At 36.8% G+C, this 17,606-nt stretch overlaps 1 protein-coding gene and 1 long non-coding RNA gene across 2 annotated transcripts; one reads left to right on the forward strand and one right to left on the reverse strand.

Moving 5' to 3' along the window:
• Positions 1-14: 14 nt before the first annotated feature.
• On the reverse strand, positions 15-16,498 carry LOC124155938 (cytochrome P450 6k1-like). Its single transcript, XM_046530169.1, has 5 exons — positions 16,285-16,498; positions 9,026-9,965; positions 5,276-5,518; positions 4,167-4,451; positions 15-1,412 (listed from the first exon to the last, which is right to left on the reverse strand). Exons 2-5 carry the CDS (start codon positions 9,957-9,959, stop codon positions 1,243-1,245), a joined length of 1,632 nt encoding a protein of 543 aa, XP_046386125.1. The 5' UTR covers positions 9,960-9,965; positions 16,285-16,498; the 3' UTR covers positions 15-1,242.
• LOC124155939 lies at positions 13,904-14,794 on the forward strand. Its single transcript, XR_006864243.1, has 2 exons — positions 13,904-14,256; positions 14,686-14,794. It is a non-coding gene; the product is annotated as an uncharacterized LOC124155939 (long non-coding RNA).
• Positions 16,499-17,606: the final 1,108 nt, after the last annotated feature.

Below are 17,606 nucleotides of genomic sequence, written 5' to 3' on the forward strand. Positions count from 1 at the left end.
TTTCCAAAAATGTGCTGCCGATAAGTATTTGGAGGTTGTGAATTCCAGGCATGTTGACTTTGCCTTTTTGTATAATTTTTAAACGTACTATTGACGATTCCATTTCCAATAATGGAATAACTGTGACTCAGTGCCTTTTACAATCCTGATGGCTGCTCTGTTGTTGAAAGAAAGACAATTCTTCAACAGGATATAGCAATATTTAACGTTGAATTTTTAAAATGTGAAATATAGTCCATAAAATTTTTACTCCGAATTTGAAGACCAGTACACCCTATATTTGTATGAAATACTTTAAAATAAAATGCTATTTTGAAGTGAAACCTTGTGGTTCAATATAAGTTTTCCTTAAAATTTTGGTGTGATATCTCTTTGATTTTCCTCATTTCTGTTTCCATTTTCTTTCAATTATTCAAGTGTTGATTTGACTTGATATTTTGCTGTAAAAAAGTACTTTATATCTGATGGAAGGATTTAGTTGGGTGTTCCCATGAACTTTAAAGCTACAGCACAGCAATAAATATATTCTGGTAATATGAGGGCATCTCATTTTATTGCAAGAGTAGAGGTATTCATTTTGAGTTATGATTAATAAATAAGTAAGCAATTTGAAAATTTTTACCAATATTTTTATTCTGCAACATTAAAAAATTACATTTCATTGAAAAAAAACATAAAATGAGATCTAAAACTCTTATCAAAATTGTGAAAATAATCATGTATAAAGTTTATTATGTTAGTGTAGCATGAAAAATATGCCTTCAAAAAGATTTTAATTTTTAAGAACTATTTACACTGAATTGTCACTTTTATATTTAATATTTAATCAGGGATCGCTGAATGAGGATTCAGTCGAATCCCAAAGGATCACAGAGATTTATTATGTGAATAATTCATCTAATATTATAAATCACATTCATAACCATATGGCAAAATTCATTTATGCTGTCAATCCATTGTTTCTTGTCCTTATTCGTTATGAAGTGTGCTAATTAACAAAAGTAAAGGTACTGAAAAATGCAGGAACTTATTATCGTCAACTTGAGAGCAAATATCATGGGAAATACTGAATGAAAATTACTGTCAGTACTTTCTGATAAATAAAATAAGTTTGACACCATCAATAATGCTAACATTATTTTTTTGTGTGTCTTCCAAAAGTACCCTTTATGAGCTTTAATCAGTCTATTTCCATCAATTTTATTGTGTTGGCCAGAACCACATGAGGAAGCTAAAGTTGCGTCATGACTTTATCTTTCTGATGTACAAATAAATATTGCTTTTAGATGATGTGTAATATTGAGAGGGGTCAAAATAAATAGGAGGTAAAGTTTGGTCGCTCGGCATAAGTTCAAATGACAGAAGAATTGTGGCAATGGCTGCTTTACATTGCATTATTCCAAGCTTCATCCCTGAAATACAAATTAAACATCGATCACTACAAATGTGAATGTTGTGTACATATCTTTGAAGAGTCTAAAAAAATGAAACATTATGATAACAAAACGTCCAGTCTTTCATGTATGTAAAGCACCCTGATGGATGTCATTGCATCTTTTCTTGAAAATGTAGTTATAACACAATTTTATTTTCATTGCTATGACCTGATTAGTGTAGCACATAAAAACAAATGAAATAGCAGTAACAAATGCAATTGATCAGGGGTGAGCAGCATTGATGCCAGTATAGCGCATTCCACGTTTAGTTGACATTATGGGCGCTTATGGAGATTTGTTTCCCATGTTAATCTCCATAAGGGAGCGTGACATTGCCAATAGCTGCATGAAAATAAATATTGCACTATGCACCGTTTAACAATGTATTCTAATGTAGAAAAAGACACTGTATTAATTGATTCCAATACATCCTGTAGTTTTACGATAAAAATTATAGCAAAGGCTATAAAAAGTATTTCCTTAAATTTCTTTTGAAAAGGTGTTTTTTTTTACATTATCTTCCTCTTGCAATTGTCGCGTAACAATTTTTTTTTTTAATTTTCTACACAAAATTCTGTATACTATAATCGCTTTGAAGATCTTCACCAATTTTACAGTAAATGAGTTAATGTTGTAATACTGATGTAACATCCTTCAGAACAAGAAAATTTAGATTTTTATGAGGCAAAAAGTAGTCGCCTACTAACTTCCCTTTCCTACACTGTAGTTCACTATTTGCTGCATATTACATTTGAATTAAACTACAAAGTGGTTTTTAGTAAAAAGAATCATTTGCGTTTCTCAATTCTGAAGGGTATTATGTGCAAGTTTTTGATTTTAAGATAAAACGTAATGGCACTGATGAGCCAAGCTGCTTGCTTTGTCTTGCAAACTCCTCACATGCGGAGGAAAAATTCTCAGGTGGAAAAGGAGCTTTATGTCAATGCATACTAGGAAATACGTACTTCATCATTAGAAAGCCTGAACAGAGAAGAGGAATGTTTTTATTTTAATACATCAATACACAAAAGCAAGAAAATTTTGACTGCTTGGAAATAAGATGCAAATTTCTTTCGGTTTATTAATTAATAATTTATTTGCAACACAAATTGAATTTTAACACTGGCCCAACGATATCCAATAAACTGAAGAAGAGAAGTAAGCTTAAAAACATAAGCATTTGTCCCCATAATTGTGTGTGCCTAAGAGCATGGTACCAATGAGACCATCTTATCTTACTGCACACGTCTTGCAGCATGCATACATTGGATAAAGGGAGTTTTAAGTCTCAAATTCATTGTAGAATGGGCATATGACTATGTTGTACCGCCTTCTTGTCAATAAAGGCTTTACACATGACTGCCTAAGAAAAGGAAGCATTATTATTGAAAGGTTTTACATTTTTCATAGGTGGCATAATTTCTTAAAGACAGTGAACAATATGGAGAACAAAGAGTTTTTGGGTTTCTGGATGAGATGTGGATCAATTTTAGGCCCACTCTGAACTTATCTTGAAGAGAAAAATAAATTTAACTACTCGTTAGTATTAATCAGCATGTCAAGAATATACATTCGCTTTAGACTTTGCTATTTGCATTCACAATAGACTTCCTAATTGCTAAATTGCTTTCTACTGATGTTTTCATCAATGAAATGCCTATCTTTATTGTGCCAAATTTTATAAAAAAAGCTAAATATATAATTACTCTTTCACACAATTAACCTTTATTTTTGTACCATTTTTGTTTTAAACCACTCAATAGTGGTTTACGGATAAGTTTACTGCCATAAAAATTGCCTGCACCGCCACAAAGTTATCTCTCACCACCCAAATTTTATATGGCAGAATTAATTTTATAATAATGGATGTGATCCTTTCAGTAATATTGGCACTTTCCATTTGATAGAAGACTCTATAGCAATACTGAAAGTATTTAAAGAAACAACTCTCTACATCAGGGGTTCCCAAACTGGGGGGCGTGACACCCAAATGAAATAAATAAAAAAATTACAAAAATAATTTCCTCAGATCTTTGAAATAAAGTCTTTCTAAGTTTTCATAGGTAATTGTTTTTGTAAAGTTTCAATAAAGTTGTAAACTTTATCAAAGAAGGTTACAGGTAATTAATTATATTCGTTTTTCATGTAATACTTGTTTTAATTTTCATCATACGTACAATTATTGAATCTTTCCATTCTGCATTACCGCATTCAACAGTGAACAAAAAAATCTACCTACTCACCGTATCAAGTAGGCACATACTTGTACGAGTGCAAGTGGGGCGTGGTACAAAAAAGTTTGGGAACTCCTGCTCTACATGATACTATTCATACATATAATACATAAGGCGGCAATTTTCAGTGTAAATAAGTATTCCTAGATATAATAGACCCTATCACATTTAAGAGGGCTTTTTTTTAAATAAATTTTTAAATGATATTTTTAGTTTTTTCTTTGTGTTATTAAAAATTTAACACAGAGGCTTTGCCCTAAAAGAAAAATAATGAGCAGGCATTCATGACTGCTAGAGGGTAGTTTTATGAAAAATAGTCTTGAAGGCACAACATCGAAAGTTTGAAGATTATAGTGTTTCACTGTTTGTGATAGATCTTATTAGCAACAGATATTCGGTGTATCCAAAAATCTATGAAGACATAAAAACTCAACTGCATTTTACTCAAAAGTTAAATGAAGGCTTTTGATACACTAACATAAAATACCATACATACCAATACATTTTCGTGGTCCTTCTCCAAAAGGTAGATAAGTAAATCGATCACGTTCAGCTATACATTTTTCAGAGAATCGTTCTGGGTCAAATACATCAGGGTTTGGATAATACTTGTGATCTCTATGTATGGCAAGAATCGGGATCACAACTGGAATATCAGCCTCCAAAAGTAATTCCTTCCCCTCTTCGATTTCGTGTACATTCTTCTCAGGGCTTGGAAATTTCACTGGTTTGGTGGAAAGACGAGCGATGAAGGAAGTTGGAGGATACTTTCGGAGCGTTTCTGTTAATTATCCATGCGAAAAAAAATAATGCATTGCATCACTATTTCATAGCCTTAGTTTAAAAAAACACTGTTATGGAATTTAAATTTAATTTTTATTCAACATGAAATAAAAAAATCCTGACTTAAAATAAATACGTTAATGAAAAGGTGTAGAAATTAGCACAAGTATTTTTAAAAAGGGAAAAATATTGTCAGAGGCACTTACAAATATAGCTTCTCACAAAATTAGTAGAAAGAAATGCAAAATGTATAGGATAGTAATTTTCCTCACTATAAAACAATCGAAAGAAGAGATAAATTTCAAATACGGAAGGGTGTGGGAAATGTAGTTATCATTAGGTCTAATACTATGTACATGTACATACACTAGCTACACCAGATTCAAAGTACTTAAAATAGATTTTAATTGCAAATAGTAACTCAGTCATTCACTTTTACTCACTACTTTTCATCTAATGTATTTCAAAAACCTTGAATCCCCCCCCCCCCCCTTCATTCCTTCTTTGGCCTCACCTAGTTCTCCCTTCCTCTAGTTTTTTGCTTAACAAGTTCCTATAGAACCACCTTGGTTTCTATAAAATAACCTAGACTGTGTAAATACTCCATTACACCTTTTAAGTAAAGCTATAGATTAGCAAATTAATACTTAATTTGCTATAATTTTAATAATATGGCTGATGAGTGGGAGGAGCAGAAAAACTTGGTAAAATAGAAGAAAAAAAGAAATCTGGCAAATTTGAGAGATCCACTAGAAGTAGAGTCAAATTCAGGCCTAAGATAAATTATAAAAGCAGCTTTTATGAAACAATGAAAAGCATTACCTGAAATGACCATTTCCAAATACTTAATTTCTTGCACAGCATCAAAAGATAAGTTGTTGCCATATTTTTGCTTCACTTCTTTTATTTCATCTCTTAACCTGCTTTGAATATCTGGTTCATGAGCTAACTCAAACAAAGCAAAACTCATCAATGAAGCACATGTTTCCAATCCACCAACAAAAAAGCCAAATGCCTGAGTAGCCACATCATTTATGGACTCTGGATCCCATGCGCAAGTGGAACCTGTTTGTATGAAAATCGTCGTTAGCTACAAAAGAACATTTATGTAGGTATTTCATTTGAATGAGAAAAATATGCATCATAAAAATATCTAATATTTATACATATCAAAATATCTATACATTGGTAAAGTAGGCCACAAAATCCACTGACCCACAACTTGAAGTACATCAAGTTACTCTTCAGTTGGCAATGATTTTAAAAACCGATGCAGCAGAAGGTGGATTGGAATAAATTGGTTTTGAGAAATTGCAGCACAAAAGCTCATATAATTCACTTGTATATTGTATGCTTTGTACCTATGTAATACATGCACTATCACAAATACTTTTCATGTAGAGAGAATACTTTTCTGCTATTGCTTATCACGTAGGTATTATGCTTCTCGCTGAATTACTGTGTTCTCTTATGGTGTACTTCAGGATTCATATTGGAATCAAAATTTCAAATTGAGAAGTTTTTGAGTTAGTCAAACTGCAAACCCTATTTTGATTGAGAAAGTATACTATCATGCGTCTGAGTAAACACTTTCAATCATTCACCACCTGGATTTCAGGATATATGAGGGTAAACTTAAAAGTAAGATCTCCAATTTTTTCGTCGTTCAATATAAAGTTTATTTGCATTGTTGAATACATCATTGGAGAGATCATGGCTTCAGCTCTTTTTTGGTGTAGTCACCCTGGTGCTCGATGACTTTCCTCATCTGCACAATGCACTTTTGAATCCTGTCGTCATAGAAGCTTTCATTCGAATTGCAAAAATAGGCGTTGACTGCCTCTTGCAGCTTGTCATCCGTCGCAAATGTCATCCCTCCTAGATGTTTCTTCAGGGCGAGCAACATATGGAAATCGCTAGGTGATAGAGTCCAATAAATCATCTCTTTCCTCTTCAAAATGGCGTACAACTTTAATTCCGCACATTCCACACACTGCCTCTGGTGGTCTTCAGTGAGCTGTTAGGGCACTCAACTGGCAGTGGATGCATGTATGGCCAGAAAGGAACTTGTAGCACCACTTATGAATGTTTTTAACATCCATACATTTTTCATCGTAAACCTCAACCAATTGGTGATTAATGCCAATAGGTGCCACCTTTTTCCTGGTCAAAAATCGAACGACAGACCGGATTTCACACCTGGATGGAGACATGAGGGGAAGCTACATGGAGACGGCTGCCATGCCAAAAATGAGTGGTTGACAATGCTTTGCGACGGTTGAGACTGGTATTAGAGGAACCAAGGAACACGGTGGTGTTGGCGGATAATGCCTAGCGCTTCATGCAGCGACATAAGGACTTCGGAGACCTTATTTTCAATTTTACCCTTGTATGTATTTCTGGGTTTGTTAAAGCTTGTAAGCTATGATTCTGAACTATTGTCTGTTCACTTTATGTCTGCATGTGTGAGCTTTTGTGAGAGTGTGGCATTACATCATTTTCCAGATTCTGAACATAAGCCCCAGACCCAGGGAACTCCGATCGTCTGTCACTAGCTGGTTAAGGGAAAGACTCCACAAACAAGAATAATCAGCACTCAAAGAAATAATGGTCACAAAATTACGAGTCATTTTCAATCAATATCTATCACAAGTAGAAATATTCAAAATTATTACAGAAAACAACGATGATAACTAATAATCTCATAGGAAACATTACCAAAGACTAAGTACGAGCAGTATGATTTTTAAGAAATCACCCTCTCAGCCGAGCAATCAGTCCACCGCGAGCACCGAAGAAAGAAGAAGCCTGGCCGACCGAACAGTGTCAGGGTGGAGGGGAGGGAATTTGCAAAGGAGTGGAGGGGTAATAGGGTAATGTCCAAGTTAGCTGCATCGGTGTAAATCTCCCGGTAGGCTAAGTGTTAAGCTAAGTGTTTTCTTAACCTTTGTGCATCATGAAGGAGTTTCACCATGTTACGCCAACCACCATCGCATTTCTCCCGGTAGGCGCCCGTGTTGACTGGGACCTCTGCAAAACGTCCGTCATCCAAGCCGGGGTTGGGGGAGAACCGCATACCACCAGGTTTCCTCTCCTCTATCTCCTGGGTTAGAGACATAGCCAAATTGTATGATAGCTGGTAGAGGCAAGTCATTGTAACTCAAGGAGGGGGAAAGACATAGTAGGATGAGGTGTTGGAGGGAGAGAGAGTTGTGATAGGACAAGTGGAGTACTTCTCACTCCAAACTGCATTCTTATGCCTCAGCACCCACTTCCCCTTGATTGCCAAGAGTAGGTATTCCTCCACCGTACTATCTATATAAGTCTTGATTTCCAGGTATGGCTGGTTCGGTTGGCTGATTCGGTTGGCAGATTTCGGAGGGCAGAGTTCGGAGACAAGAGTTCCGAGACTAGAGTCTCCGAGCCTTTGAGTCGAAGGGCCTTTGCGCGAAAATCCTTTGCGCGAAAAACCTTAGCACGAAAAGTCCTTAGCGGGAGAAATTCTGCAGATAAGTTTGGAGGAATTTCTGGGGGGGGTACCATAAATTTTTGGAGAGGGGTACAATAAAAAATGCCACAAGAGCCCGAACTCTCTCAGAGGAGGAGCGAACATAACGTTGCCAAATGTACATAGCCGCCCTACTTTGTCACTGAAAATGTGTGAGTCATAGGTGGCCACAGGTATTTTGGCCCCGGCGCCGAGACAATATACCTACTCATTTGGAAGGCATTGGGGATAATCCTTTCACAGAAGCCCCAAGACATTGTCAGCTACTGCGCTGTGGAAGGCATACTTAGTCACATACAAGGAGAATGCGTGAGGTTTGGCAACACTGCTCCACGAGCAGATCATGATGTTCACTCGGCGGAGGTCTGAAGGCGACTCACTGAGGCCACGCCTACTGTTTGCTGATTGTCAAAGGCAAAGTCACATGTCGAGAAACTTTCCCTCCCCTCATCTCCACTTGCTTTGACCACACCAACTCACACGCAGAGATAAAATGAATAGAGTATAACACCAAACAGGAGAGTTTTTTATGGCACATGGGATATCGCGGCCTGTATCCATCCTTCTGGTATATACCAGAAGATGGGGTTGTCACAGTCCTCCCCAGAACTTGCCTTTAAATTATGGGTTGGACATGTGGCTTTTAAATTCTTTTCAGAGTACTTAAGTGCCAGTATAACATTCACTTTCAATCATAAAATTTTGTGTTGACATAATATTGGGACAGACAAGTCCTTGCTCTTACAGCATTCTGTGTATGACATCTATTCTAACTGTAGACGAAACTCTGATGATAAATTGCTGACTAATTAGTGTAAGGAAGTTAGTTAGGAGTGGAAAGAATGGGAGAGACCAATTTTTCCAAATCCATCAAATTCTCCTCTTGCTGCATTTGATTCTAAAATTATTGCTAATTAAAAATATGCTGTCAAGTCAATTTAACTGGCTTTGCCCAAGCTGTAGGTAAGCCGGAACCATTGGCAGTATATTTGCTTCCAAGGCCCATTGTACATACGTCTTAATAAAAATTTAATAAGAATGAATATGTTTTTCAAGATAAAAACCTTTGTTTGACGAGTACTCCTTATCAGTACCACTGGCCCCACTCAACTTCTTCTTTGACTTAAATGCAAGCTTTCCTTCTTTTTTCAATTGGATTAGAATTGACATAAAGTCATTTCTTGGGGTGCCTTCTCTCTCTCTGTAAGTTACAACCTCACGGACACAACTACGAAAGAACTGGGAAACTTGATTGGGGATTAAAGAGGCGGGAATAAAATTAATCATCCATGGAAACTGCATCAATGTCATGATCATTATGGCTCGACATGGAGATGGATCTAACATCTCGCGAGCCATTAGATGAAATTCTGAATTTGGGATATGGATGGCATCAGAATGGATTCCAAAAGCACAGGATGAAAGCACCTCAGTGGTGAATCTGGCACACAAGTCCTTAAAATCTAACTCAGACCCAGCCACTCCATCCAAATAGGAATTGAGATTTTCACATACTTCTTCCACAAGGGGATAAATACTTTTCATGTTCTCCATAGAAAAAATTGGCATGAGGTGACTTCGAAGTTGTTTCCACCTTTCTCCAGGAGCAACAAAAAGATTTTGGCTCAGTAAACTCTCCAAGTCTTCATTACTAGCCAAGTCATTGTCATGAAAACTAGGGAATGAAACCTCTAGAACATTTTTTATGAGTTTTGGATCACAGACAATAATTCCTGGTTTACAAAACTTGTAAAATCCACCATAACGCTTGTCCTCAAGTTTTCTGTACATTTTCATGTAAATCTCACCAATATAAACCCTCTGAAAAAGTGAGTCTCCCACACTTCCAAAAATGGGAATGGCAGAAATAAATGGTACACCACGCTTGTACCAGTATAACAGAGGTGCACATAAGCTATGGCAAAGGAGCACCAAAAATATGACAACACACACAATCACTAGTTCAGATGATCCAATGTATCTCAAGAGGAACTCCATATCAACCTTAAAAAGTAAATATAACTCTCATTAAAAAAATAATAACTGAAAATAATGTAAAGTACGATTATTGAAAGTAACAAATAAATAGTTAAAATACATTTAAAAATACGTACGAAATAGATATGGGTTTTCATCATATATTTACTACTTTGAAAATGTAAGGATTAATGAAATTTCAATTGACCCTTCCACGTCGAACGTCGGGTGGAGCCGACGAGCGTTTTCATATGCAAAAGACCTTATGTCGGGTATAGATGTCATGGATTTTTCAACACAAACAACCAGACACCGGCTATAGCCGACATGGGCAGAGGGAGGTGACCATTGAGGTAGCAATTGTCAGATGCATTCAAGATTAGCCCGAGACCCAGCTTAGCAAGACCATAGGGCCACTCCTCGGCAATTAAACCCAACCCTTCCACTCATTTCTGATCATCCTTGCAACAAGAGACCGTAGTGAAATGGTTTTTGCAATGATACATTTTGTAGCATATTACAATTTTTTAATACTTTCAAATGAATACTTTGTTTTGCCTATGGGGATACACTCCTGGGGTCAGGCTCAAAAGTGTGCGACTTTCTTCCTGAATCTCAGTAGGAGGAATATAGAAGAAGGAAAAGGAAAAGAGCTACCACCATGATAAGGAGTCCGCTGATCCCTCCGGGGTAAGAAGAGGTGCAGAGAAGAAGGATGGAGAATGTGAACTATGTGATTAGGGAGATGTGACGTGGGCTACCACTAGCAAAACTGAATTTACTGTCCCTAGGGATATGGGAGACAATCCAATGAGAAGAATGATACAAATATTTTTCCTTATGTTCCGAATTATACAATCTAATCTAATCTGTTAACCACTGTACCTGCTCTCATATTTCAAAAGAATACGTACAACTCAAGAGCTGATTTCCATTTGGCTAATAGTCAGGACCAGTCAGTACCTTCTTTTTCGGGAGCGAGTGGATGGTAGGCAACTCACAACACCTCAGTAGATATTAGGAACATTTTGTATCTCAGAAATGTAATGAAGTCATTTCAAATAGAGGTAGCCTTTGGGGGTATGGGTGTAACATGTACCTATGAAATTTTTTTAGTGGGGCTCTGAAAATACCCAGTGAGAAATGGGTGGTGGAATCCACGTGGAGATGTAACGTGGATACCACGTGTTTTTGGTCGTGGAATCAACGTGGAACCCACGTGGAAATTTGGTGGAAAAATTAAAACAGCAGTAGGTGCTGTCCTAAAACCATTAAAACCTCAACCACTCTATATCTAAACCTTCTATATATGTGTCTACGATTTTTCATGTGCTCTCATGGCTGCCTTTCCACGAATTATATAAAAATAGAATGTGCGATACATTTTCACATAACTAGCGTGGTTTCAGGATGATAAATGACGCAATGTCACCAGAGAGTTAAGTTCCACAAATTAGAAATTCTGTTTAACATTTCATGCTAATCACCACAAATCCACTTGAAATCAACGTGGATTCCACGTGGGTCCAACCACTCAATATCCACCACCACCAAATATCCACCACTCAACGTGGATTCCACCACCCATTTCTCACTGGGTAGCAGTGAAAAGGGTTAATAAATATTGTACCAAGTAAAAAAATCAGCCATATGGACAAAGGGTGGCGATCACTACTTTAATGAATTACAAAAAATTAACATTATTAGAGGATCAAAATATAACGATGTGATTGTAATATATAGATTTTATTATAGGGTTCAACACTGTACCATTGACTTTATCTCAGTTTCAGTCAAGATTTGACCTTTTTCCACACAATTTACCCTGCATTCAAATCCTAGTTTCAAAGCAATTCATTACCTATATCTTAGCCTACTAACAGGGGTGGATACCAGATTTCTTTTGGGGTGGGGGGGTCACAAGCAAGGCCGTATCCAGGATTTTGTTCTGGGGGGGGGGGCACAAGGATACCTCGTAATACAAAAGGAACGCATTCTTAATGGGACCGTATTAAAAATCTTGTATATTTTTCTTGAGTCTGCAGGGGAGAGGGGGGCACCCAGGTAAAAATATTTCGTCTGTAACTAATCTGGATCTGGTCTGAAAGGCTAAATTTTGTTCTGTAACTGGTCTGTAACAGAACTGGACTGGTCTGGATTTCAGAGAGGCAAAGGAAAATTGTCTGTAACTAGTCTGGAATTCTGGTCTGTAACTGTGCTGTAATATTCGATGGTGTGTAACTGATCTGGATCAACTGTCTGTAACTGTACTGTAATTTTCGATGGTCTGCATCTAGTCTGGATCTATTCTGTAACTATGCTGAAATATTCTATTAGTTTCAACTGGTCTGGAACTATTCTGGAAAAATTCCAAGTGAGTCAACTGGTCTGGATTCTGATGTGACATCAGATCTGATATTTTATTCGGTCATCTGCAATTGCTCTTAAATTTATTTGTAACAGTGAAATGATTATATAATGTATATCAGGCATTGATACTTAATGGAATTAGGAATCCTGGGCTATGGAGTGGTCAATTTTTAATGCCCATTAATATTTTTTCAAGAAAGGTTAAACAATTTTATATTTGTTATTTCATAGATGAATTTCACATGGGTTCAAAGGTACCCACTGCCCACAATCATGGCTTGTGGAGAGTTGCGTTATTTGGATATCCAAATGGCATTAGAAAGGGCTGCATCATAAATTGAGACTAATATCAGAAGTACTTATGATATTAGTCTCAATTTATGATGCAAACTTTAAGCATTTAAGCAAGCTTGGTAAGATAGTAAAAAATGAATATGCGAGGTAAAAATAAATATTACTTCTAAATGATTGCATAAGAAATGAAGGTTGAAATATCAAATAGGGTTTTAGAAAGTAGTTAGCAGTCAATAAAATAATTTGCAATGGTTTATTCTAATTCCAATGTATTTACCAATTTCAGGCAAAACGTTTTGCCCACAACTTCCACTGTAATAAAAATGAACTCCTCCATGGTGGGTAGACATAGGGTAAATGAAGGCTAGTACCCTCCATGGTGTGTAGTTAACCCTCCATCAACCCATGCTCTACATTCCAGGGAGGGTAAGGCAAGGGTAGCACTACAATGGAAGAAGGATTCTTTCATGGCACTATACCTTTCCTTAGATCTCCTTCACTCACCAAACATCTACACTTACATATGTTACATACTAACACATAGGCGGATCCAGGGGGGGGGGGCACGGGGGCACGTGCCCCCCCCAGACCCTCAAAAATATGCAAGATTTTTAATACGGTCCCATTATCATTGCATTCGTTTTGTATTGCGAGGTATCCTTGTGCCACACCCAGAACAAAATCCTGGATACGGCCTTGCTTGTGCCCCTCCCAGAAAAAAATCCTGGATCCGCCCCTGTACTAACATACCTATCTTCTTTCAAAAAATTACATTGCATTTCTGTAGGGAAGGGGTGCAGTTAATGAGCTGATTGTAAGAAAAATTTAATATCTTCCAGCTATAGCTGGAAGTAGTATATGTACTATAGACTACTATAGTAGCGCTTACGCACTTTATTTGGGCTATGGAAGCATTAAATAATATACTAAAGTATCTATTTGCCCCCTCAAATGCAAATGGATCTCAATTCAGAACACCGTGTATAAAATGGTAATAAGGTGAACGTAGTGCATCATTTCAGTAACCCATTAAAATTAAAGCATTTGTTGAAGAGGAAAATATCTGAAAAGTCCCTCAGGTACCTTCGTGAAGGTACACCTCGCACCTATAAGAAGCAGGTGCACCTGCTCCAGAGAAATTTAGTTCTGTAAAAGAATGTAGTAACAGCGGTAAATACATATTTTGCGGATTAAAAACTTGAGTTACAATTTTTTCCCATTATATAACGTATTAAAAATCGTATTTTGAAACTTGCGCCAAAACAACCGACGGCCATCTTCTATACCACGTGACCCAACAGCCATTGGCACCATTGGCACTGGAATGGAATGCTGGAATGTTTACACTCGTAGATACAGTAGTTTCCGACTTTGTGAATTAATCTGTGTCTTAAAACCGCATTTTACAAGTAACTGTATGTTTAAGAACGTACGGATGAGGAAAATATAACGTTTTTCAAAGTGAAAATTTCCAAAAAGGAATCGAAAAAAATACTGTTTCATGCCAATTGCATACTATCACAGTGAAATCAACGACGGATAAAGTTTTTATTTACCGGTTTTGCGGAAAAAGTGGCTCCTTGCAGCACGTAGAGATTTAAAGAAGATGCCTTGGTCAGCATCAACCCATCTCTGCTGCGCTGACTATTTTAATGTAAGTACATGGAACATAATTTTACAATCGATAGTAAATCAACGAACTTTAGTATCAACCATTTTTAGGACTAATGCAATTAATGAACTACTTCTTTCAACCCAATAGTTATATAAGATTATTTATTACTACGTTCTCACTGTGGTTACAATTTAGGTTGATCTTTGGCTTAACTTGTATATTAAAAATACTATTCATTTAGATCGATTAAGTTGAAATATTTCAAATTACTGTTCTCGCGTTAGAAACCACATTGTTATCAGTTTTTCATGGCATAAAAGTATTAAGTCTCACTATAAATTCATTCGTGCATGAAGGGTTTCTCTTGAAATTGAATAACCATATTAGAGAATATGTGGAACAATTTTAAGTTACCTTAAGTACTTATTACTTAGCTGGTTATTAAATGTTACAATTCTCATTTTCCAGGATTGATGGCGATGGACACTAGACATTTTCCCTACTACAATACATGTTAACTGTGTTACTAGTACTAGAGAATGTTTTGAGTACATCAATAAATGTTAAATTGCCTGTATGAATTTATTTTATTGCATAGAAAATCATCCACCTCCATACGAATCCAAAATTTCCCGTTGCAGGGGATATGTTATTGATGGTTTGTCAAAAGTCATATGCTAACATGTTTTATCAACTTAGATGGGAGTTCACAGCTGAAATGCAGTTGCCATGTGTGAGTACAATGAATATCTTATGATCGGGTTGACATTTGTTAAATTCTGAATTCCATTTGCACTCATACTGGCATAATCTGGGGATACATTAACTCTGAGCTTTTGATTGTAGTAAGAATTACTTAACTTTCTTGCCCCTTACAGCTGAAGACATCCATAGAGATGTATCATCGCTTTTCAAAATTTACAATGTATTAAATTGATTATGTAAGAATGCCATTGTAACAATTGAAGATTACTGCTATCCAGTATGCCTTTATCTCAGTCATATTTGGCTGGCTGGGAAATACCTTCAGTATGCTTCTCAGATTTATTTGTTTAGGCTGTTCCCTTTTCCTTACTAGCTGAACTGAACCAGTCAGATCAATGAGATTGACTGATCTTTTAGTTATCCTGAGTCTCAGGCTAAGTAGTATAAACCAACTAGTCACTAGAACAGATTAGTTCCAGACCACATAGTCTCCCTGAGAACAGCCCAGTTCCAGAGCAATATACAGACCAGTTACAGACCAAGCTATACCTGGGTCCAGACCAGTTTACCCACCCGTTGTCCAGACCAGTTGCAGACCAAACTGGTCTGGAGCAATGTTTCAATTTCTTCCCAGTTCCAGACCAGCTACAGACCTTTAGCTCCACCCCTGTTCCAGACCTGTTCCAGCTCAGTTACAGACCAAATATTTTTACCTGGGCACGTGTTTCCATCCATGTTTATGATAAAAATCATCAACATGGATAAAGTAAATGCTATAAGTAATAAATACCGACGGTGCAACTAATTTCAAATTGGAGAGCGTTCCTCCAGCGCCTTTGGGTAGCGAAATTTAGAAGCTTGGATGATTGGGGTAGGAAAAGGAAAATTAATACCGATGAATACTGACCATACCGAAGCGTACTACGGCGAACAGTACGCGTTGAGTTTCCAAAACTTGATGGTTAATATTTTGCAGGCGAATCATTCCAAATATGAGATAAGTGTAACGAGTTATGTGTAAATTTAATGCTAAATGTTCATAAATGTAGTGGATACAGTGGTCGAAGTTCAATGATCTCGAGAGGATTTATTACGAAAGAAAAAGAAACCGCGATCACATTCAACAAACCAACAATGCTTCCTCCGCCTTATTCCCTGCTTCGTAATTTGATAGCATAGTGTTCATTGTTAACACCTTGACCGGGCTCAAGATCATGCCCATTTGCCATAACCCATTCACGAAAGAATCACGAAGCGAATTATAACCATCACTCGCGCTGTAACGCATATGTTTGACACGTTTTCGCCAGTCTTAAATATCCATATCTGGTGCAATTCGTTCTGCAAGAGATGAATACTCACTTCGTGTTAATTTCAGATCCGGCAAGATGAGATGGGAAGAGGATTCGTGGGATCAGCCAGCTCAAAATAAATTGACTCAACGTGTTACAGCAAACCTGCAATCTTACAGTTAGCTTCAAATGAAGATAAGGGTTCTCGGAAAAGTAATTCCTAAAATTGATCCATTATTTGGTTCTCGGAGACAGGTGGGCGCATTACGTTACAAAGATCTTTATAAAAATATTTTATTTTAAAATTGACAGCAGCAGTGCGTTGTCGCGGCCTTATCAGTAGGTTCGAATTTTTTCCCTCTCGGGGTCTTGGGCTTCCAAATCTCATGGCAAGCCCACACATAATTTAGATCATCTATGTACAAGTATGCTTAAGCATTAATTAATGTTGTACTAGTTTACTAGTCTCTTGACTCAGCTTTATAAAGCGAATGATAGAGTCATAAGTTATTTACTGTTATCACAAATGGTATCGGAATGTCACCTCATTAGCATTTTTAACAGAAGCACCGATACGGAATCATTTGTTCCCGTTTGCTTTTTCCAGCTAGACAGAGGGTTAGCTTGTTATATGTTCTTCATTGGTCTTTGCAGCTCGTTTTTGATTGAAATATATTTGATTGAATAATTCCTGTAGTTGCATTGTGCCCATGGTTTTTAACATACATAATCCCCTTTGCGGTATATCCGAGAGTTGAAACATTTATTATGGTGGACAATTTAAAATAAAATTATCTGGGAAATCCCTAAGCTAGGGTGGTAATAAGAGTCTACCAAAGTACTCGAATCAACAAATTCACGAACTTTTAAAGTTCATGAATTCCTTGAAAAGAATTCAACACCAGTGTGATTATAAGCAATTTTAGAGGAAGTTTTAAGCGGTTGTCCGTCAATGGTTATTGATGAGAGTAGGCAATGATAAACAGCATTAAATTTTTAATTTCTGTTGGTGCTTGGTATTTTGCTACTATACTTAATACATGAATAAAATATAAAAATGTATAAAATTACAATATTTTCAAAGTTTCAATTTAACTACCATTACCACACTTGAGGCATCCTCAATTTTTAATTATTGTTGAAGGTATGCCACCGTATCTAGTAGGTTTGTTTAATGGATTTTTCAACCCTGCCTGTCTCCTCTCCACAGATTGAACTGCCTTCTTCAATTCACAGACATCCATTTTCTCTCTCAATAATGTTTTTCAAGTCCCCATCCCTCTAGCACTCACTTCATCCAACCCAGATCTTCTTCATACCTCATCTCCTAGTTCCCGCTGACCTACTTATTCACTACGTCCAGGGGTGGATTCAGGGGGTCCAAGGGTCATG

Source organism: Ischnura elegans, chromosome 3 (assembly GCF_921293095.1).
Source record: "Ischnura elegans chromosome 3, ioIscEleg1.1, whole genome shotgun sequence".
In the NCBI taxonomy this organism is placed as follows: Eukaryota; Metazoa; Arthropoda; class Insecta; order Odonata; family Coenagrionidae; genus Ischnura; species Ischnura elegans.